Genomic DNA, 25,720 nt, shown 5'->3' on the forward strand with positions numbered 1-25,720 from the left:
TCACTTCTGTGAGATACTATATATATATTAGGGGTGTAACAATACATGTATTCATCCCGAACTGTACGGTATGGACATCATGGTTCGTTTCATGCAGTTAGACGACGAAAACAGTCAGTCACAGGTGATTCACACTCCAATCCAGAAGGGGGCACGTGCAGTAATGCAATGCTGTTTGCTAACCACCACAAAAGAAAAAAGCACAGAAGAACAAGAACAGACAATCTAGCATATAATAAACCTGTTTTACATTTCTGGGTTTCTCAGAAGCAGAAGTCATCATAGTTGGGTAAACATTTATAGTGGTGAATGAGAGACTTCATTAAAAATATTTTTTGTGTGTTTCCATTTGCGCAAATAGCAAAAGAAAAACAATAGTGTTTTCACAACTTTCAAAAAGAGGAAAAAATAGAGAGCGATTGATAATGGCAGTCAGAAGAGAGAAAGATTTAATTTTTACCGTCACTCCCATAGCTGCTGTATTAGAAACACCTTCACAGTTAACTATTTTTTTGTAATTTGATGCAAATGTAATATGAGACTAATTATAGTGTTATAAATGTACATACATACAAATATATATATATAATAATATATATATATATATATATATATATATATATATATATATATATATATATATATATATATATATATATATATATATATATATATATATATATAAAAACTTGCAGGAATTATGATACTGATGACTGTTAAAACGCGTCATCATAGTCTATGAAAATCTCTCAACCAGTGTTTCAACCGTGGAAAGACATCAATAAAACAGCTTGAGAATAATATCTCATGTAACATATTTACCTCAGGCAAGTCATTTAGTGTAATCAGCATGTTAGTTCACTAGAGAAAACAACAATACAGGGGAGCATTTCACTAAATATATGCACTATATTAGCTTATATATTCATTATATTGAATATATTATATTCATTATATATATTCATTAATATATATCAGTAAATATATTCATTATATTTACCTGTTTGTAATGTCTTAATTATTTAATATATGTTTAAATAAATTTGTCATGAAAACAAGTTATGACAGTAACTGTGTAAATGAATTAGATTTCGAAGTTACTGCAAAACCTGCCTTATGTGCAATTTACTTTTTTTTTTTTTGAGTGTTGATTATTATATCTAAAAATAAATAGCAACTGAATTTAATAGTTTGGGCTCTGTTGTTTGAATCTTTAATATTATAGTAATGTGTAAGAAAGGTACTCCCTATATAGAGTTTACAGCTTTAGCTGAGATAGATTTTTTTTATCCTTAAGAAAATGTTAAGATTCACAATTAAGAGACACAGTTTGTTCAATAAACCACTGTTTCATAAAAAAAAGATGAAAAAGAAGCAATTTTATGTTTAGTTTTTCCCCTGCTGTGACTTCAGTACTGAGGTACATACCAAACCGTCATGTTTGTGCACCGTGACACCCCTAATATATATATTAATTAAAGTCATCGCAGACTTGTTTAGCTATTTTATTGGAAAACAAGGCTGGAAAATAAAATTATAATTAAAATTTAAAAAGATTCAAAGTGTCTTTGTCTTACTTTCCAGTAAAAACATCAAAACATTAGGATAAATTTACTTTTAAGCAAAATTAAGAAAAAATAATAATTTGTTTACAGAGAACAGGTATTTTATCTTGTTCCACTGGCAGATTTTTCACTTGTTTTAAGCACAAGGCTCACTAAATTAATTACTTTTTTTATTTTATTAGTAATTTAATAATATATACAGTCAAACCAAAATTATTCAGACATTTTTTACATTTTTGAAATATCTTTACTAGTGGGTACATGACACTATAGTTCATTTATGTAAGTGAGGATAGCAAAATAAAGTAAACTGGGACATACTATACCCAAAAATTTTTCATACAGTGGACTACCAGTAAAACTGATAAAAATCTGGAACCAAAAATAATTCAGACACTTTGACCTGAACATGTTTTGCTTAAGTGTTATCTGACATAATTAAGATTATTTTTTTCTGACACAGTTTAACTATTTTATTTTATTACCATTTTTTTTAAACTACAGTGAATAAACTGTATTAATGAATGAAATGTTCAAGGTGTCTGAATACATTTTGGTTTGACTATATATATATATATATATATATATATATATATATATATATATATATATATTTATATATATATATATATATATATATATATATATATATATATATATTTATTTATTTATTATTATTTTTTTTTGCAGTATAGCGGCAATAGAGTTGCTGTTGAAACTATATCATGGCAGTTATTTCTGTGGTTAGGACACCAATCATGAACCCAAACAAAATGTCAGTAAAAACATTGTACAAATAAGATCATCACTTCCTATGAATCACTTTTATTGTCGTGCATACAACACTGATGAATTGCTGCAGACAAAGCAATGACAATGTTTCTCTGTATACCTGTAAACCAACACAGATGATGACTTTATTTCCAATAAAAATGAACACATGTGAATCAGAATCAGAGTTATTACGAATGTAGTGCTATCTGAGTCAGGTGGCAAACTAGGTTTTATATACTCTGTCTGTGTCTCTTATTATACACACTCAGCTGAGAAGCAGCATCATTTTCCACACCGCTTTTGAATTACTCTGAAACAATTACAGAGGAAGAAAACTGGCTAACAAACCTCTAAAACTGACCGCTTCAACTTAAATCAAATCTCAAAGCATACAAAAGTCCATTACAGGAAATTAGAAAGAGCAAACATCTAGGAGAGGGCATCATTCACTTTTATCGAGTCAGAGCACTTGCCTTTGGTGCATTGTGTACCTGTCAATGAACTGCAATTCAGAGAAGGCTGCTGTCCTGACAAATTGCTGCGTGTTAACGCACTCTCTCCTTCACTCCGCCAGAGCCCAGGGGCATGCTGGGATGCATGGACAGACTCGATCTTGCCCTTGGGAACAATGCAAAGAAAATGTCATGGGCCTGGTTGGAGTTTAATGCATTGGAGAGCCTGTATGGATGTAATCAAATGTAATTCAGATCTATGTTAGAGCTGCAGGGGGCTTTGTTAGCTATGTGCTTTTGTGGGCTGATTAAATTTAGAATTTGCATTCATTTTTTACATTAGAAAGAGAAAAGAGCAGCACTTTCAATTCCACCCCCTCCAAAAATCTATTTTCCGCATGCCGACAAAGTAAAGGCAATCAGACATTATCTGGTTCGCAGGCAAAATAAACACAGATAGAGGAAGCTTCAGCATGCTGTCAGCACTTTATTTCTGGTAGAAGAAGAAAAAAGGAGGCAAAATGAGAGAAAAGAACAAAGCACGTGCGCTACACAATCAGCCATGTGTGAAGTACGCGAGCACACCTCTCTAATTCACCGTTCATTCTGGCAGCATGGGCAGCGCCAGTGATTTCTCTGAGCCATCGGTCGGGCTTCCTTGTTATCTGCAGTTTGAATGCAAACAAAGCCGGCAAGCACCGCCACCCCTCCTCTATCCCCCCAGGCTTTCCTCGGCAGATAAATGGGGACGGGCACATCCTTAGGCCTAGATCACATCCACAGACCTCACCCTGACAAATCCTTCACGGGGAGCCGGATCCGCAACCTCCATATGCACCTCGAAAGATAATTTGTGCGGCGAGCGAATCAATAATGCAACAGTAAATTCATTTAAACACACATTACTGATCCCGTTTAATTAATGGCGCCTCAACTGCAATTTGTCAGTGTCACACACAGTCATCCCTTTGATATTTATACCAATATTCCATTTTTTTCTCCGCAGGACGACCCTGACTAATGCTAATCCTTAGCATGAGCTCCCACATCCCAGAATTAGACAGCGCAGCCTGAGAAAGACAGCATGTTTCTGTGTAGCCAAAACAGTGGAAAATAATTTACAATATAAATCACATTAAGTTTCATAAAGGAAGAGATACATGGCAAAAAAAATGGTAAATGGCGAATATCTAATTAAGGCAAACGAGCAATCCGATCAAATGCTTCAGATATTATAAAAACGCAATATGCTTTAAAACATCCTAACACTGCAGAGAGCTCTTTATGTATCTATATCCTTAAAGGGATAGTTCACCCAAAAATGAAAATTCTGTCATAATTTACTCCCCCTTAAGTTGTTCCAAGTTTCTTTCTTCTGTTGAACACAAAAGAAGATATTTCGAAGAATGTTGGAAACAGTTGAAAGACCCCACTGACATCCATAGTAATTTTTTTTCATATATTTTGGGGTTCTTCAAGAAATTCATACAGGTTTGTAACAACTTGAGGGGGAGAAAATGATGACAGAATTTTCATTTTTGGGTGAACTATCCCTTTAAATTCTGTCATCATTTACTCATCTTCATAGAAAGCCCATTTCCGCCACATAAGAAAAAAATTTGGTAAATCATAATTATGAGATAAAAAGTTGAAACTATGACATACTAAGGTGAAATTATGAGATAAAAAGTCATGTATAAATTTCAGCTTCATCTCATAATTATGACTACGATCATTTTGACTTTTTATCTCATAATTATGACTTACTATAACATAATTATTGACTTTTTATCTTATAATTATCTCAAATGCACAGACGAATATAGTTAATTGTACAGAAGAATATACCAGGTTCTTCAAAATATTCCGTTCCACACTGCATAGTGGGTAATACAGATTTGGAAAGACATGAGGGTGAGTAGATGACAGAATTTTCATTTTTGGGTGAACTATCCCTTTAAATACTCAGAATATGGAATTAGTATGCAAAAGGATAATACAAATAATAGGCAAAACAGAAAACACAGGCTTTGATAAAAGCATATTGCTAAGAGCAGAGGAAACTGAGCCAAACCCTCTTAAAAAAAAGTATGCATTTCAGGCTTATTCCAAAAGTCTACTTTGGCAAAACTACTGCCGCTTTGTTTTTCTCAGAATGGAGAATGTGCCAACAATGATCACAATAGCAGAACTATCTGTTTAACTATGCTCAAAAAGTACTACTTATAATATGTCAATCATTGTTGGTAATACTGGGCATATGATATGTTGTGTCAGAGTTATTTTTAGGGAAGCAGAAATGTGACTCTAAGAAAAACACCCAAAGCTACTCTCACAAGTGCTGTTCCATCAATTCTGTGGCTACAAAGCTTGCAAGAGGGTTCGAACAGCTTTAAGTATGCTATCATGGCATCTCTTGTGTGGGGCTTTTTATTTGCCGTCGTCAGGTTAATGAGCCCACCAGCCCACTTGATGTCGAGAGGCCTGCCACAAAGACGCGTCTCATTAGAGGCTGTCTGGCACTGTGTGCAGAGACAAAAAGCACATTCACCCACTCTGAATACCATCGTGCTCCCCATTGCTGCCAGCCTGTAGCGTTGCACCCATGGCATCCATCCCGCACGCACACGTCCTGGCTCTCAGCCAGTACCACCTCAGCCCTCTTCTGCATGAGAGAGTGCCCGGCGGGGCTTGGCCGAGCAGTGGCTGCACGGGAACGTAGCGGGCACACGGCAGAGCTGGCACCGCGCCAGCGGCTGCAGCCCAGCCCAGTTCGCTGCGGCGACAGCTTAAACTGCACGTGCATTAACCCCCCCTTCAGTGCCAGAGAGAGCGGGTTGGCTATTGTGTTCTCATACACACACTCGGCAGAACTTGGTGTGTGTGTGTGTGAGAGGGAAGGAATCAAGTGACTATAATCAGTCAGTTACTCAGGTCTGAGAGCCATTATCTCCTGAGAGGGGATCAATAGTGAAAGATAGGAAAGTTGGCCTATCCACTGTACGGCTGCAGCGTTATCAGCCAGCAAGCAGGTGTGCCCCTTCACCAAGAGTCCACAGTGGCATGCTGGGAAAATAGTGGATATTCTGAAGCTGGTCTGACAGGTTCTGTGGTTGAGACTTTAAATGGAAAAAAAAAAGTTTCTTTACTGGAGAAAACAAAAAACAAAATGCAGAATCTCTGAAAAAGTAAAATAAAATGTCACAATGAATCTCTATCTATCTATCTATCTATCTATCTATCTATCTATCTATCTATCTATCTATCTATCTATCTATCTATCTATCTATCTATCTATCTATCTATCTATCTATCTATCTATCTATCTATCTATCTATCTATCTATCGTTCAAAAGTTTTTAAAGAAATGAATACTATTATTCAGCAATGACACATTAAATTGATCAAAAATGACAGTAAAGACAATGCTACAAAATATTTGAAGACTTCAGATGCAAATGCCGCTAAGTGCCATCTGAAATTTTCTTCTAAAATGAGCATTTTTATCAAGCTCGTATGTTTAGGTTCAGTAATTCCACTTTAATGGAAATTAATAGGTTGTTTTCACTGCCATTAAAGTGAAATAACTGAACATAAACATACGAGCTTGATAAAAATGCTCATTTTAGAAGAAAATTTCAGATGGCAATTAGCGGCTTTTGCATCTGAAGTCTTCAATTTCTATTAAAAATGCTGTTTTTTTTTTTGTTTTTGTTTTTTTTTTAAATTCTATTCATCTATTCAGAATCCTGAATAAAATAACACAGTTTCACAAAGCAGCACAACTGTTTTCAACATTGATAATAATATCAAATCAGCATGTTAGAATGATTTCTGAAGGATCATGTGACACTGCAGACTAGAGTAATGGCTGCTTAAAATTCAGCTTTGCCATCACAGGAAGTTTAAAATATATTCACATAGAAAACAATATTACTGTTTTTACTGTAATGTTGATATCATATACTGTATTTTTTTTTACAGTATTTTCTGTTTTTACTGTATTTTTGATACCATATTTTATAAAACATTAAAAAATCTTACGGACACCAACATTTTTGAACATATATGTATATATATATATATATATATATATATATATATATATATATATATATACATACATACACACATATATACATATATACATATGTATATGTATGTATGTATCATATTTTTTTTGTACGCATAGTAGTTTCAGTGATGTAATTTTCTAAGTACAATAAATGCTGCAACTTGAAAATTATGGATCAAATAAAAATAAGATTTCAGCTCTTTTATGATTGTGGAAAAGAGAAAAATACAGACCATCAAAACGTCAACTCCATCAAGCCGCCTCATCAAAACACAGAACAGCTTCAAAGACAAAACCTATAAAATACAGACAAGCCATATGTAAGAACAGCACATAAGATAATATACTTCATGCATCTAATGGTATCTTTCAGAATATGGGCCTGAAAGGGCTTCTGCATTTAGTCCATCTTACTCTCTTTCACAATTGCTAGAACGTGGGCCGGAACAGCTGAGCTGACTGCAGTGATGTCACTTGCACTGATGGAATGCTTTGTTCCTCAGCGTGTGCGCATGCCACCTGGGTCTGAGCAAGAGCCTGCGAGATGCACGCTGAGTGTGTGTCTGAATGTGCTGCAAGATGGCTGATGCTCCATTCAATTACACCAGCCACAGAAGGCTTATGCAATGAATCCGAACGCTGTAAAAAATACAGGAATGTCTTATTGTAAAGTATATTTGACATCTAGAGTTAGTCACAGTGGATGTTCAATTATTTTAAATCTGATGTAAAAATGAGCTTTAAAATGTTGATGTATTTGAAATTACAATCCAATTTCAAAGCGCTTCCATTCCAACCCTCAGCGAGTTGGTTTGTGCATCTGTTGGTAAATGCAGTAGGAGCAGCAGTAAAGGTAGCTGAAGCATTAATGGGGAATTATACTCATATATTTTTAGTAAGCCTTTGGGCACTTCCAGTGTCCCTAAAAGAACATGGTTGCTAGGCAACCATTATTGTTGCCATGGAGATTCACGTGTTGGCAGCTGCTGCAATCAGCATTAACTCAAGGCACATATTCTCATTCCAGCAGTCAGGCGATAGCAGGCAACTAGGACAGCAAGTCACTAGGATAGTAATCGCATAGAAACATATGTTCACCCATCATTCGCTGCATTAATGGCATCATAAATGGCTAAAATGATAACCGCAGTTTGGTGCAAATAATGGCTGGTAGAATCAAATATTCACTTTAATGTCTGAAAGCCCCATATTAAAGTGGTTTATGGTTTACACCTGTTTTTGACTATAAAGACAATAGTGAAATGTTGCATATCATGAGGAAAAAAAAATAGGTAAAGACAAAACATGCTAAAAGTGTAGTAACCAGTTCTAAATATTCAAAATTATTATTTAAAAGCAACTCAACCACTACATTAATTCCACCAACAAAAATGATTTTATTTATACTAGATTAGGTAGAAAAAGCTCCTCAAGAAAGCATCTGCTCATAGCAATGTCTTTTCATAATGTAAGAATTAAAAGCAATGCATCAATCAGATTTCAATTAAAAACAGATCTAGTTCTCAATTAAATTTCTTGCTTTTACAGAATGTATGCAAATTTCTTTACAACCACATACAGCATTAATCTGTCATCAATTCATCTGAATTTAGCTTAAGCCTTTAGATCCTTTAGCGGACCCACCAAAGCACATGAAGATTCGGTAGCGCGTGTGGGTGGATGTGCAATGCGAAGCCTGAGCAGCAATTGAAATTTCCAGCCCCTTTGGTTCTATCTGTCTATTTGTTTATGCTGACAAATTGACTATTTCCAGTGGAACTGTGTTAGTTGTACAGCATTTCAAAATCTGTGGGGGATAAGTGATATTTTCAAAAGATTAAATTGTTTGTTGCAAAGCTATATGCAAACCTATTGGTACAGTTGTGGCATTTGATGAACTGCAGCAATGCTGAACACACACACTTGTATATGTGGTTTACAGGGACTCTCCATAGGTGTAATGGTTTATATACTGTACAAACTGTATGTTCTATCCCCCAACAATAACCCTACCCCTAAACCTTTTAGCATTTTTTCTTTAATTAAAAAAAAAAGTATGTATGTTTTTTAAGCCATTACAGGAAGTGTCCTCGTAAAGCATGTTTACGCATGTCATTATACACATTTGCGTCCTCATAAACCATATATACAAGTACACAGAAAGCATAATAACTGTTATTTGAGGTGCTGTTATTTTATCTTTGCAGGTGACATCACAGAGACACATTGTAATAAAGTGACAGATTATGAGATATTCCCATGCTGTCTTGTATCTTTGATTATATGTTTCCCGCTAGATATCTGGATATTTACCGGTGATGTAGTTCAATGCTGAGGGAGGTTAGATGAGATTGCAGATTACAGATCTATGTGCTTAATATTTTCCTTACACAGGATAAAATGGATGAAAAAGAAACCTTAAAGGGGTAGCGCACCCAAAAATGTAAATTCTGTCATCATTTACTTACCCTCATGCTGTTCAAAACCTGTAAGACTTTTTCTTCTGTGGAATGCAAAAGATGATGCTTGAAGATCTTTGGAAGATATTCCAGATGACATTAGACACCACAGACTGGACAAACAAACAAACATTTATCCCATATTGTTATGTAAATATTACTATGTTCAGAATAGTATACAAATGTATTACTCTTAGTATTTCTGTCCTGTACATATGCAAAGTTTCTGTGTGCGTACAATACGTGAGGAATGAACCGGATGCAAATTTTTAACATCTCTTTTGCAAAAAATTAAGATCATTTTGACACTAAGTCAAATTAAAAATTCACAATAACTGTTTTTATTTCCAAGAGGATTATTGGATGAGGAGGGGTCATGTGACAAAAAAGCCAACATTATAATGCAATATATATAATAATGCCTACTCTTTCAGCTACTACCAATAATTGTAGGTAGTATACAGTTTTAAATAAATACTAAACTATCCTTTTCCAAAAATGGCCTAATTCTAAAGAGCCTCATCTGATTCTTTTCATGAGCAAATTTGTTAAACTGCATTAGAATTTCAAGAACGGGCATAAAAATCACATTTACACAAAACTAATTTCCTGCTGAAAACGAAAATTCCTCCTACTCACTTGAGCCTTTGAATATAAACAATGGGTCATTTTTGCCAGGTGAGTTAAGTTTGGACAGGTGACCAACGGGGGCGTTCACACAATTTCTTCTCGCCTTCTTTAATTGTCAGTCAAAAAACCGAAGCTGGTAGGGAAATACAAGTAGTGAGGCTCCTGAGAACAGACTGTAATAGCCTTCATTCTCTGTTCTTTCTTTCTGACATTTAACAGCTCAGTGTGAGAGCAGCTAGTAGATCAGATGCCTCAACATGCATGTTTGACCTCAATAGATGTAGGACAGGAGAGGCCCAAACACAGTCATGAGCTCTCTCGACCCGCCAGGAAAACAACAAAGGTACTAGATGCTCAAACCTGACAATGGTTCATGCATATGAATGGTACACACACATATGCTTAGCATGTGAGTGAGCATAAAGCCTACAGAGCTATAAAACACAGAGCTTAATCACATAAATCACTGAACACAGATTCAGCTGTTATATTTGTGCACAGTATAAAATACTTGAAGGGCAAAAAAACACTCCAGAGGCCTGTAGTGCATCCTGATTGGTTCATATGACCTGACCTGGCTCAACTCCTCTCAAGATAGGCTAAACGGGTCCAGTACATAGAAATCCTCTAAAGCAACACTCATCAGGAGTTTTAACAGCTTATTAACAACTAAATTAGGTCACAGTGGGAGAGAAGGGAAAACCTTAGTTACATTCTTTTACGTGGATGAGGACTGTATCCGTTATACAGACAATGTGAAAAAGGAAGACCCCCTCCCAATCCAGCTGAGAGCATAATGTGGAGGGTGAGGAGCACATATCTAAACAGGGACTTCATAAACATCACTCGATCACTGATCCGCTGCAGTTTGCTAAGCGCAGATACAGTATACAAACTCTGAGGTCTGATACTAAAATCCATAGTGGACATTAGCAGGGTTGAAAAGGTCTGATACATATACATTAATGCTAATTGCATTCCTCTTAAAACAAATCAAAATGATTCAGTTTTGCTTTAGATGTAGTATATTGTATATGTCAAACAATTAAACCAAATGTTGCATTAAATTGATTATTATAACACAGTAACTAATAGTACAGATCATGAAGTGATTAATGTTGAGTCATTTTCTACACACTGATTTAGATAAAAGTAGATATTTGACTATAATAGTATGTAAACAGCACTATATCTGTTATTTGAAATTACAAAATGCAATTGTAAGAGAAGGTCAGAGCTCCTCAAAAGAAAGCATTTACATGCTTAGCTCATAAAATCAATACTAGTACCTAGCAGGATAATCTGAAGAGCCTTTAAAGATAATATTCCGTGTGCCATTTAGAGTCAACGTACACGGTAAGTGATTTAAAAGGGAAAAACGCTTTAAATAGCCTATATAATTATTCTATACATTTTTTTAATCGCACAGAATATGACGATAGCTCGTTCGGTAGCTGAAGGAAGCTGAGCCATGAACCCCGTCATCTAACCACAATGCATTTGATTTGTGACGGAAGCACAGCAGTTTCCAGTCGCAGTCTTGAAATTGATTGTTGTGCAATTTGTTTCTCACGTTTAGGAATAATGCATATTAAATTTGCACAAATACAAAGTCATTTAAATAAGAGCATCTACGTCTAGTCTTGTGGTTTCAAGCTGCGAACTGCATTTTGGAAAACTTAGAAAAATAAACGCACCTAATCATAAAAATAGTTTTAATGCCGAAACTGCGTTGCATAATCGTTCGAACAATTATTTAGCCTGCACGTAGCCTATACTAAAGTGTAAATAGTGTTCAGGGCACTGTTTGAAATGTGACATGCGTGCTTGTGTTAACTAACGTTAATTTACAGGCTCAATACAAATAGGGTACTTACATTTCACTTAGCTGCAACATAAGTTCACTCAAATATTACTTTGATTACACCGTATTTCGTTAAAGTACTAGGCTAGTTGTCCAGTTGACAATTAAATTAATTTATTTTTAATTAAAGTGGCATATATCCTAAAAATCATCCCTGGTTTCCAGTCACCTTAACAAAAATGTTTCATGGCGTTTACATCACTTTAAAATGACGCGACATCAACAACACACGCGATAGATTAGTATGAGATGAAAAACTAGCATAAACAATAACAAAAACGTCGTAAAGATTTTAAGAATGGTTTTGGGACTGAGGAGAAAGTTCTCACTGAACTCTTTCAGGCTTAAATTATTATTGTTAAGCTATTGTATTTTTTAATTTTTTAACTTTACACGACATATAGCACTGACTTCTACGAAAAAAACTAGCAAAACATCGTATGTTCAAGGTTAAAAAAAATGTGTAACACATATAAATAATAGGCTAGGCTATATGCAAGTTAATGCAAAATAGTCAGCTGCACATTGTAGGCCTATAAACATCTACAAAAAAATCGGCCTTACTTGAGAGCGAATATTTGTGGTCCTTTCATCCTGCAGATAATTATTGACTCCGTTGATTTCTAATATATAGTCTACGCCTTATTCATATACAACATCAGAAGTCCTTCTGGCACATAGCACTCGTAGGTACAGCCTTACCCCACTTTTCCCTGAGAAACAGGGCCCTTCTGGCCAGCCTTGATTAATAAATGTTTATCTGTTTTGAAGTGCAGAACAATAGGTGATGCCCTATGACCCCGCGGAGCCTCGACCTCGCGCAGGGTCATTGTGATGCACGGTGGAAAGGAGGCTTTGGGGCCTGAGACCCAATGCAGTGACCCGGAGCTTCGCCATTCATGCCGCCTCACTGCGGTTGCCTGCAGCTCCTATTGTTTCAGTACGAACAATGGCGTTTTCCCAGGGAAAATAATCTCTTTAAAATTCCCTTTAAAGTTGCAGCAGAAGCACTGCTTTGGGGGACAATGAAAGGGAAAACGAATTGCTTATTAATCGAATAATAATCATTATGTCTTAGTTTTATTTGTTCCACTCGATCAAGTCTACCTGCCAAGCTTGTGCTCCATCGCAGAAACGTTATGAAGGTGTGATAAAAATGAAAAGACACTCTGTAGCTCCTCCTAAAAATACATTAGCCTACATTAAACCGTAACCCACTGCATCAAGAGACAAACACCGACAGAATTGTGTAAAGTTATTCTCATTGTGTCTGTTCTGTGTTGTCCCTGTTTGATGCTGAAAAGAATGCTGAAAGAAATACAACCACTGACATGGTAGACAACGGCAGGCTACTTCGATTAATTATTAATGCAACATCACATCTCACTGACTTTTTTTGAAGAACCATAAGCATTTAGAAAATTAGAAAAATTATACCACATCCCTTAAAGATGTTTTTCTTTAATATGCGAACATAAAGTTTGGTATTTTTAGTTTACTTTTTTTCCCCTTACGATTTCCATGATAAGTTCTGATTTGGTTTTCTGTGAAAATGACAACTGCACACGCAGAAATGATATAATTATCATTTGGCTATATAGGTTACTGCAGGCGATAGGCTATAGCGCACTACAGCCTGGATATCCTGGTTGGCTGTGAATTTAACCTTCTTAGTAGCCTACATTTATAAAAATAATAAAACAAATGAGCCTACTATTCCCGGTTAAGTTATCCGACTAACGATTGCGGTGGAATAAAACGTTATTTGACTATCCAAATGATTCATTAGAAGCAACAAAATGTTCTCTAACAAATACAACGAGACTGAGCAATAATTCTTCCATATAACGTGGACCACTGGGGCGTCGTAATGGACAGAACGTGACAAATTGCGTCAAAACACTAACGCAACGATTCGACAATGTGCACAAGTAATCTAAAATGAGATTATGCTCAGGCAACACATCTGACTGAGTTTTATATAACACACTAATGAATGTAATATCAGTAGAAATGTATACATTAGACATCACGGGTCGGCACTTCAACGTTACAAAAGCTTGATGTTTTTGTTGAGAGGTCTATTGCAATTTCAAATTTGCAACTGTGTGTGTGTGCGTGCGAGGGGCAGAGCGAGAGAGAGAGATTTAACTCATTATAATGCATAGCGACCTGCCCTCTTTTGAAAAAAAGAGAAAAACGCAGCCATGCTTTGCAGGGGCTCCAGCCCCTGACTCACTGCAAGATAGGGCAAGTCGCTTAGCGGAGGCATCCAACTAGGCTACATATCGACAGAAACCCGGGAATACAATTAAGTTTCTTTAAATCGCGAAAAGCGAATTATAAAACGAAGACAGCCTCTTGAAAATGAATGGATATGAATACACGGAAAGCCAACGACCTCCTGCTGAGGCTGTGGAGCGAGCGAGCGAGCGAGCGCGTAAGTGTGGAATATTATGGGATACATATGTGGGATTACGAATACAAAATAAAGCAACACATGCAAAAAGAGAAGGCTAAAATGGAAACGTGTGTGATATTAGACAAAATGTAGCTAATTGTTGGCATTTGCTCGCGATGGGTATCATCAGAATATAACGGGGAAGCTTTTTCCCACGTTGCACTTGCTATTGTTTTTACAGTGCGCTGGATAAAACGCATGCAAAATACAACCATGCGAATGCTCTTAGTGGTGTATCAATCGTTTATCGCAAACGCGAACTGTTTTTTCAAGCAAAACGCACGAGGACTCGTTACGTGTTGGTTTCGCTTTGTTTGTACCCGCTTGATTCCCACAGACAATAGATTAATGGACGCTGGGTCAACTAGGTCATATTTTACTGCTCATTATGAGAGTACAAACACTGATAAATCAGAAGCGCGTGGGCTTAAGACCAGGGACGAGAAACATGCACGAATTATAATGCAATGCACAGACATTTTTGATCAAAAATGGCGTTTCCCTTTGTTTCTCGATTCCATTCATACGACCATCATATGTAAAAATCTGCTTAAAATTGTGAGCTACTAATGAGTGGAAGAAACTGCGTGACATAGAACATTAAAACACGAAATGAACAAACACTACTACTAAAGATGTTTTGACGGCTGTAGTGGTCTCTTGGTATGGATGGCGATGGCGTTTTTGAATTGTCAATTGAGTATTGAATCTGTATTCTTTTGGTCCGATTTCATATTCCCATACTGACATACAGTATCCTCGCAAATTAAAAACAGCATACAGTAGTAGGTTTTTGAGAGGTCTGTTGACGCCAATGTAAACAGAACGTGTGATAGATGCGGATTACTGCGCACACAAACTCGACTTTGAGAATATTTTCAGGCTGTTTGCTGTACCAGGTCTGAGAAATATGATCAGAGAAATTCTCTTTAAGCTAGTAACACTCGTTTATTTTTTTTAATGTATGCCTAGAAAGATTGGACATGGTGCAGCAAACTGTACCTTCTTGTGTGTATCTGAGATAGTAAGACAAGCCTTTGTATTTCAAGCAAAACTAGGAGGATAAAACTCTTAGGTGTTTTTTTTTTTTTTTTTTTTTTTTTTTTTTTTTTTAAAAACGTCTTATCTGCAGTCTAAATACATGGATACAGCGTTCAGAAATCCGTATGGGGAATTCTGCACAGAAAATGCTGATGGTGGCAAACTTAATTTCAATAGCTAATTCTCTTTCCTCTTAGTTCTATAGGCCTATTACGCTGATCGATTGACAGTGATGACAGGCGTCTTGTAAGCAGAGGAAGGCTACTAAAGGAGGAGTAATTATTAAAGGGAAACAAAAAACGCGGTTATGTCAGAGCAAACGTGCGCTCTTTTTACTCTCAAGGACATAAGGAGACGGTCAGGACGTTGGTCGCAAACATCTGTTTGCCCAGTGACGTCACCACCCCCAATGCAATCCTCTTCTGCTAAAAGCAGATGCCTTATTTGTTTGGCTGGAGAGCCATTAATCCTAAAGTCAGTCGGCATGGGGAAAAGACTGGAGAGAGAGGGAGAGAGAGACCGGTACCGTTTAACAGCACGGGCATTGGGAATATTCAGCCCATCTTCACTCCCAGAAGGAGCTGTGGGAAGTACGTTGTTCCTTGCGAATGGAATACAGTTATGCGTCTTTTTCGAACGCATTTGGATGCATCTTTTCTCGAACATGCGTATTAGCGTAACGCGACGTTTGCCTGGAATATATCTGAATTCTTTTTGACGCATTCGAGGGTTGAGTATTTTGTTTCACATTTAACTGGAAGCCTTTCATGTTTCTAATATGTATTTTTGTGTTTTCTTCTTGTAGGTGTGTGAGTACGTACGGACGTGGTCGATGCCCCTCAAGCTTTTTTTTTTTTTTTTTTTTTTTTTTTACAGAGCAGAGGTCCTTTCAAGCAGATCAAATGGTCAACCCCCCCTTGTCCCTCTTTGTCCCAGACTGGCTGTCATTTTGATACCAGCTACAAAAAATAATGAAGGCCTTATCCCTTTGCTGTCAACATTTCATGGCCATATTTCATCATACGGCGGTTAAGTAATCCTTTTGAGCATTCGCTTCGCTTTCATATCAGATCTGTGCTGTGTTTAAACACTTAACGGAATGGTTTCAATAGCACAGGACATCACTGTGAATGGTTTGAAAAACATTAATTTAATAGGGAATACGCCGTAGTAGGCTGCTCCAGTCATACGCGCCGGGACACTAAAACCAGAGGTTGGGGAATGACTGGATAAACGAAGGATTTGATGGTAATATAGCTGCTTTGCGATGGTTACAATGATGGAGAGGGTTTATGGCATATTTTAGACAGGCTCTGCGTGATTTGAGACTCTGGCTCTCCGTGTTCACAGCGGACCTTGATTTAATGTCTTACAATTAAGGCACGCGGTGAATGCCAAGAGCGGAGCCTTCCGCCAGCAGCAGGCCAAAAATACTGCAGCTTTGAGAAATTCTACCTGAACTTTGCATTTCATTAAAATTGCATTTTCCAATAAAAGATAGTTTTGATAGTCCTGGTCTGTGTCTTTTGGATATTGTGCTAAATAACTGCTAAAGTATGTGTGTACTGCAATCTGTAACGACGCGATACGCTGCGGTCTTGAAGGTGAGGCGCTGTCCACTACGCGTGGTGCTGAATTTCTCTTTGCGGGAAAAACTGCATCACGGCTAACAGATAAAAGTAAACAACCAACAACTAACCCTATGCAAGCGAGTGTGGCAAAAGACAAGTGGTGTTTTTATAATAATAAAACATAGCATTAATTCGATCATTACTTTGCAACAATAGAGATCACGGTATTGTTGTTTTGTGAATCTGAAATTTGAAATTATATCAACCACCCAACTGGTCACGTTGTTTTATATTTTACAGCACAAATAATATTGACACCCTGAGATGAATACTTAACCAACCTTCACTTGAGAATCAAAAAGGTAATGACATTAACGGCAGTATTTTCACAAATGTATCTGCTCTGTTGAAAGAAATGGCCTGCTTTGAGTTGATTTTCACCTACAGTAATCTTCAATCCAATTGAATGATCCCTAAGGAGATGTCGACCCCTAACGGCTAAAACCGTAGTGTCTAATCAAGACGAGCAGCTACTTAAAGAGACAGTTCATGCAAAAATAATAAAAAAAAAATGTTATAATTTACTCATCTTCATGTCGTTCCAAACCTGCATGACATCCTTTCTTTTGTGGAACACAAAATAAAATATTTTGAAGAATGCTGGTAGCCAAACAGTTTTGGTTACTATTGACTTACCATAAAATAAAAAAATAAAATAAAAAAAAATGACTACATTTTTATTTTATTTTTATTAAGGTATTCGACAAGATACATTTAATATGTTTGATTTATGCATAGGCATTCTAGGCACGTGCCTATGCTAGAACATCCAGGAACCACTTACAATGAGAAGTATTTTTATTTTTTTAAATTGTTATTTTACTCATGCTAAAACTCTGAAAGAAAATTACTTTATACATTAATGAAATATAATTTCTGTCGTGGAGAAACCTTGTATCTCCTTTATCTTTTTTTTGTGTGTGTGTTAAATAATTACTATTTTAACCCTTTATGTCTGTCTGTGGGTTTTGCAAATATTTAACAATGAAAAGTATTAAAAAGAGATTGTGACTAAACATCGTCACTCCATTGGATCATAAAACTGTCAGTCAAACCTCATAACTCCACTCAAAGTCCTTGCTCCACCCCGCCTCAATCTTGCATGAAGTGCTGCACGCAGTTTGGACCGTCTCTGCTTGTTTGCAATGCAAAGGTAAATAAAGAACTGGTTGTTTGAATAAGTACAACCTTTTCTATACTCAAGAAACACTATACATAAAGGCTAATGTTTTATGTATTTGAGGAGCGGAGAAGAGTGTCTTTTAGTCTAGCATTTGTCTTCGAGTCTGTGTCTTAAATAGTCTGTGCGTTGCATTTCGTCTTTAATAATGTGAGATTTTGGCCAAATGGCAAAAAATAGGCCTAATAATAATAATAAAAACTGCCCAGGATTGACGAAACATTAAATAAGCCGTATTAAAGACACTACAGGAGCAAGGCTTCATAATACTGCTGCCCCAGCAGAGTTACGTAACACACGGCGTCAGAACAATTCAAGATGTCGGCGGAATGATGTTTATATCCACATCACATCCCATGGCCTTTTGCTACAAAAACTTTCCTAAGAACGTGGAAAATGTGCGATATAACGCATGTCTACACACTAAAATGCATCACACGCTGCATATCTTGTATTAAATAAGCTTAGAGGCTCAATGCAGAGCAGTAATGCATCACATAAACTCTGCCATCATTATTCTGATCACGCGCGAGCCTTGACAGATCAGCACGCGCGGCCACAATTGCGCGAGGCGAGCTACTCTCGTATCAGAAGTATGCTGTAATTGGTATGAAGTGACCACTTTGAAATGATAAAATTTCTGCTCGCTAAAAAATAACATGTCTCGATTCATTGTGTTGCTATGCAACCAGTGTTTGTTAAAAGAACGAAAAGATCAGAACATATATATATGGCGCAAGAGGACAGTTAAAATGGCATGTATAGAGCAACTACGCCACCTGCAGGAGAAGCAGGGTTTAACTGCTGATTTCAAATTTTACTTGCACGCAAACTAATTCATTCGTCGAGTCAAATGATGCTAAGTGATGAATAATAGGCTAGTAGTAATTAAACGGCTACAGATCTCAGTGTACGAGGGTGAGTGAGAGGAAACAAACAGCGGATCAGAATAAGAGACTGAATGAAATATTAGCTTCATGCTTTTTGAATATTTCCCCTGTATCATTTATGTTAGAGTAGTCGTTGTCACATGACATCACGTTGCATGTTTAATAAGTGTCGTCCGTGTATCATCTTAAAAATAATTATAATATAGGCCTATAATGTTCTCTATATCCAATTTTGTAAAGGGAAAAATGTGTTTACTTTCGGAAAATACGGAGTTAAGTCACTGCATTAACATCTATAATCATGTGGGGGAGGGGAGTTCCCAATAGCCTTCTGGACAGTGTGCTGATATCTGGTGCTGTTGTGCATCATGAATCCTGAGTTTGAATACTGCCTCGTGGCCTTTTCCAAATCCCGTCTGCCTTCTCTCTCCAATTTTCAACATATTACATTAATATTATAGATTCGCTACTTTCCTAAAAAAAATCGTTACATTTTCAAAAAGAATCGCTACATTTTCAAAAAGAATTGCTACTTTTTCCCAAAAAGAATCGCTACTTTCTTCAAAAAGAATCACAATATTTTCAAAATGAATCATGAAAGGCAAAAAATGAACATTTAAACTGATGCTGTTTAAAGCCCATCCACACACAGCATAGAATCAGCATCTTTTAAGTCACTGCATCAACATTTAATTTACCAAATTTCGACAGCTGTATATTTGCCGTTGAATTCTGTTCCCCCACCCCCATGAGATTCTAATATTTATCAAAATAGTTTGTTCTCGTACTTCCCGATGGCTTTGTGGACAGTGCAGTTGTGTACAAAAATCCTAGGTTCCAATCCAAACTCGTAGATTTTGACAGCTGTATATTATATTATAATAAAAAAAAAAATCGTTACATTTTTCAAAAAGATTCGCTACTTTCCTAAAAAAAATCGTTACATTTTCAAAAAGAATCGCTACATTTTCAAAAAGAATTGCTACTTTTTCCCAAAAAGAATCGCTACTTTCTTCAAAAAGAATCACAATATTTTCAAAATGAATCATGAAATGCAAAAAATGAACATTTAAACTGATGCTGTTTAAAGTCCATCCACACAGAGGATAGAATCAGCATCCTTTAAGTCACTGCGTCAACATTTCATTTACCAAATTTCGACAGCTGTATATTTGCCGTTGAATTCTGTTCCCCCACCCCCATGAGATTCTAATATTTATCAAAATAGTTTGTTCTCGTACTTCCCGATGGCTTTGTGGACAGTGCAGTTGTGTACAAAAATCCTAGGTTCTAATCCAAGCTCGTAGATTTTGACAGCTGTATATTATATTATAATAAAAAAGAATCGTTACATTTTTCAAAAAGATTCGCTACTTTCCCAAAAAGAATCGTTACATTTTCAAAAAGAATCGCTACATTTTCAAAAAGAATCGCTACATTTTCAAAAAGAATTGCTACTTTCTTCAAAAAGAATCACTATATTTTCAAAATGAATCATGAAAGGCAAAAAATGAACATTTAAACTGATGCTGTTTAAAGTCCATCCACACAGAGGATAGAATCAGCATCTTTTAAGTCACTGCGTCAACATAAGTTTCTAAAATTTATCAAATTGCCTCATTTTCGCACGAAGGCTTTGTGGACAGTGTGCTGACCTTTGGCACAGTTGCGTTCAAAGAACCCCCCAAAACCCCCCCCCCCCCACCCCCCCACCCCCCAAATGAAGTTCTAATATTTATCAAACTGGCTAAGTCTCGCACTTCTCGATAGCCTTGTGGACAGTGTGCTGACATCTGGCGCCGTTGTGCACCTGGAATCCTGAGTTTGAGTCCTGCCTTGTGGCCTTTTCTGAATCCTGTCTGCTGTCTCCCCAAGTTTGCTTCCTGTCAACATATTTCATATCATAATAAATGAACATTTGTGATGTGATCTGGGAAAACCCGTCGGATGTCCTGATGGAGCGATTTCAGAAGTCAAAAAAATAGGTCAAATGTCTTTTTTTTTGTCAAAATTATTTTTTCCAGTATATTATTATTCTATAACATATTGTCTATCATCTCTGAATATATCTTGGCATAATTCACTTGTTAAGTGCAGAAAAATACCAATTTATAGTGGCAAGCTGAAAAGACTGTCTTTCTCTAAAAGACAGTCTTTTCAGTTACTGTTTAAGAACACACCCGGCGGAGGTAAAAAAAAAATCATCCATAGCTTTCCCTCTCTTAACACTACAAAAACACTTCACCTTTCAAAATAAACCACATAACATGTAGAATGAAGGTGTATTAATGCAAATTTCCCACCAGTCCGGTGTAAACTATGGCACGCAAAGTTTTTTTTTGTAATTCGATGTTATTGTGAGAAGATGGAGCACAAGAGGACAACGGAGCTATAATGCACATACATGTTCTAATAATGTTTATGAGAGGTTGAATTCAAATCAAATACTGCCACACTGCCCATACTACTTCTGAATTGGATGTCTACTTTATAAAATGTATGAAAATATGGAAATATATGGTTCAGATCATGGTTTGGTCTTGTTTTAAAGAAGACACTATGCAGATTATTTGAAAAAAATTAAAGTATGGATAAGTTATGGAAGTTTAAATTTAGTGTAAATCAAATGTACTGTACTAAACATTTTTTATATATAAAATGTATATTTTATCAAATATATTTCTGTCAAATTAAACCCATATGTCTAACCAAATTGTGTTTCAAATTTGAAGTTGATATCACAAAAATAGAAGCTCCTATGAGATTTTGTTCAGGCGCTTGTACCAAAAATAGCCACCGGGTGTCACCAACATTCCACTGATTTTTTAAAATGCATTCTCCTGTTACAAATTTATAATTTCTTGTCCAAATTTCACTTCTGTCACCAAATCAGTTGGCAAATATGAAACTGTGAGACTCCTTTCAGACGATATGTGATTTGATTAGAAAATTATTTGAGTAGTTAAAATACATTTTGTAATATGAAATCTGACACCACACCCAGTTTGCTAAAAGAAATTTAAGTACCGTTTTCTTGGTAACACAACATCAGATTTCAAAACGGTTTTCAGGTGATGAATCTTGATCTCGTAAGCTTTCAAATGATACCTCATATATAATGATTACTAAAATATGTAATGTGAAAAAAATGCAATAAATAAAAAAAGCGCCAAGAGTCCCACCAGTGGGAATGTGACTGTTTAAAACGGTCACATTCTTTTCCTGAAAATCATAGCGATCAGCCAACTTGAGATAACTATAACTTTTGGATTTCGGATTTCGGATTTCGACAGCCTCCCAAAAGTTCCCGATGGGCTCGTGGACAGTGTGCTTACATCTGGTGCTGTTGCGCACCAGGAATCCTGAGGTCAAATCCTTCTCTCTCCAATTTTGCTTCCTGTCAACATATTTCATATCATAATAAATGGCAAAAAGGAAAAAAAAAAAAAAAAAGAACATTTAAACTGTTGCTGGTTAAACTCCATCCACACACAGGACAGAATCAGCATCTTTTAATAAAGAGAATAAAAATACTTCCGGTTCATCCATCACACTGATGGACACTGCTCATTGCTCATGATGGTCTACTGCAGCAATAGTACCACATGTATACAGCCTGAATTTCTCTGTAACAGGTAACAGTATCATGGGTAACAGGTAAAGGTAAATGACTATTACAACTAACCATACGCAGACGTGGATAATAAAACAGAATTATAATTTTTTAAATAATTAGATATCACTATAGTTGTTTTGAAATTATCCAAACATGCAGGCTACTCATCCAACGTTGTTTTGTACTTTCACATTGTCTTTGTAGGCTGTGTTTTAATAGGCCTAATATTTGTCATAAATATTAAACGTTTCGGTGAGTCTGTCCGAATGTTTAATAATGTGCGCAGTCCGTCTGAGACCATGTGGCACAGGACAGTAATTACAAAAACATTTACTACATCACGAGCTGCACATTTTATGGTTTACCCTTTATAGTGCCGTTTTAACCTTGTTAGGCTACTGCAGTGTAATAATGCAGTCTGAATATGAAATATGAATAGGAATTTTAACTGTTTTCTTAAGTGAAAAAAGTATAATATAGACATAGGCCTATAACTTAACCAAAATGTACTTTTTTTGTGACTTTATTTGCTTTTAGAAAAATATGCCTTCTTACATTTTAATTAATAAACGCTATTTTCTTCTGTCTCAGAGTTTAGGAACCGCTGAGATATTACTTCTGCGATATTATATAATAACAAAAAGATGCTTATTGATGACTAATAAGTGATACCTACCTGAAAAAAAATATGGTGAGCGTAAAATTCATTATGACCACATGGGGGAGACTGGTGCTCACAAATGTATCCTCTTTCTTTTTATAACCATTGTCCCAAAAGTTCGCACACTACAATTGTCTGCCATTGTGTTTTACAGTAGCCTATAATACAAAAAGGCCAAGTGAAGGTAAACTTGACTAAGTAGGCCTGCCTACCAAGTACTCCCAAATGCAAAATTACAATTATCCAAATTTGCGTTTAGTTCATGCTGCAGATGTGACTTTCTAAGAGTTCTTTTTTACCTTTAAATAATGCAAGGGTTTTATTTAATATAGTGAATCATCTCATAGGTCATTTCATTACTCCGAAAAAATCATGTGGTCTATTATAGGAGCAGTGTTGGAAAGGAACAAGTCAGCTTTCAAACATCACAAGTCTTGACGAGTAAACGCTTAAATGTGCAACTATTTTTAAAACAATACACTTCACAAGACAAATAACTTTTCAAATTTTATTTTCATTTTTACAGTTTGCATGTCCCATGAAAATGTTAAAAGACACTAAAAAACATCAAAATATGCCTCAGGCTCAGTTGTCTTCTCTCGAAGTGTTACTTTTAGATATAAATGATGCGAGTTTGTTACATAGGACACTTGATCTAAATATGAGCCCCACATACTCACTGTCCCTCCCCTAACCTATGAAGAAGTCTGCAGCACCCACCAGGAAACATTAACATTAGAGCATAAAAATTGATTTTGTATTCAAGTAACGGCTTGAATACAGTTGTTCATTCTGTGTACACAGATGGGCATAGGAATGAAAGAGTCGCGGTGCTTTTGTAAAGCTGTGAAAAACCCGTTTGGATTGTTTGTTACCGTTTTAATCCCATTAATTAAAACGTTAACCTGATTGGGTAGCGCGCGCTCAATCCCGATAGGCGAATCTTCTTCATATTAATAGCCCGACTTGAGATAATGATGTAAAAGACTCCCCCTTCTGCTGCTGATGCTGATCGCTGCCGAGATCTACAAAGTGTGTCTCAACACGATAAACGCAGTGTAGAGCACTTTAGGAGGAGCCACTGCCTCTACACCTCACTTGACAAGTGGAGCAGCCATCAACATCAACTCCACTTCATAGAGTAGAAACTTAAGGAGAGGACAGTGGCTGAGTGAAGCCCCACCATCGCATCCGACTTTTCCGGAGACTATGGACAGGAGAATAAACTTGGGTGGAGACATTTTTCACAAAACTCTCAGCGCAGTGTCGAGCAAAAAGATGGACTCGTTTCGACCGGCTGCGGGTATTGAGCTTGGTTCCCGGGACAGCCAGTCGCCCATTAGCTGTTTTGACCAGACAGACCCAGACCCGGTGCAGCCCGGGGGGCGAGCGGGCACGTTGGGTCTGCCGACCGGATCTTTGTGTGTGAAGTACGGCGAGAGCGCAAACAGGACATCGGCTGCGGAGAGCAGCGGCGGCGAACAGAGTCCGGACGATGACAGTGACGGCCGGTGCGAGATGATGCTCATGACGGACGGGAGAACGACGGTGCCCGGCGCAAAGTCAGAAGGAGGTAAGAAAAACAAAGAGCAGAAAATCCTGAGACTAAACATCAACGCCCGGGAGAGACGGAGAATGCACGATCTGAACGATGCGCTCGATGAGCTGCGCGCGGTCATCCCTTACGCGCACAGTCCGTCTGTACGGAAGCTCTCCAAAATTGCCACCTTGCTCTTAGCCAAAAATTACATCCTCATGCAGGCACAGGCGCTGGAGGAGATGAGACGGCTGGTTGCGTATCTCAACCAAGGCCAGGCTATCTCTGCCGCCTCGCTGCCCGCGACCACAGCTCTCACACCGGGTTTGGGCGCATACGAGCAGCCGGCTGGTTACCCGTTCCCCGCAGGAGTTGCAGCATCCTCCTGTCCGGACAAATGTGCCCTTTTCAACAATGTCACCTCCAGCCTCTGTAAGCAATGCACTGACAAGCCTTAAACTCTTCAGCGGTACTGACTCTGGTAGAAGCACATGCGCAACGTTTGACTCTGAAAAAAAGAGAGGCTGATGTTTTCCAGCAGTTTTACAATGAGCTCAATAGAGAAGAATGCTAAAAACTTTTCTTACAACTTCATTCCAAGAAAAACTGATTGTGTACATACGGTATAGCCTATACTTTAAGTGCTGGTGAGAGTGGGATAAAAAACCAAACAAAGTCTATGTGATGATGAAGAATGAACAGTTAATTAACGTGGACCCTTCAGAATGACGTGTATCACTGACCTGACAACATGCAACCATGTTTTACCTTGTTTATGATGCCAAACTTTTCAAGGTTTTTAACTCTAACTTGCAATAATAGCCTACGTATTCTTGCTACTTTGAATTTATGTTATGTAAATGTTTGCTTTCAAGTGCATCCGT

At 36.9% G+C, this 25,720-nt stretch overlaps 1 protein-coding gene across 1 annotated transcript; it reads left to right on the plus strand.

The window, feature by feature from the left end:
- The first annotated feature begins 24,508 nt into the window (after positions 1 to 24,508).
- Positions 24,509 to 25,294, plus strand: bhlhe22 (basic helix-loop-helix family, member e22). The gene has a single exon (XM_067378584.1). It carries the CDS (start codon positions 24,509 to 24,511, stop codon positions 25,292 to 25,294), a length of 786 nt encoding a protein of 261 aa, XP_067234685.1.
- The last annotated feature ends 426 nt before the right edge of the window (positions 25,295 to 25,720 follow it).

The sequence above is a fragment of the Chanodichthys erythropterus genome, chromosome 23 (genome assembly GCF_024489055.1).
Source record: "Chanodichthys erythropterus isolate Z2021 chromosome 23, ASM2448905v1, whole genome shotgun sequence".
Taxonomy (NCBI): domain Eukaryota; kingdom Metazoa; phylum Chordata; class Actinopteri; order Cypriniformes; family Xenocyprididae; genus Chanodichthys; species Chanodichthys erythropterus.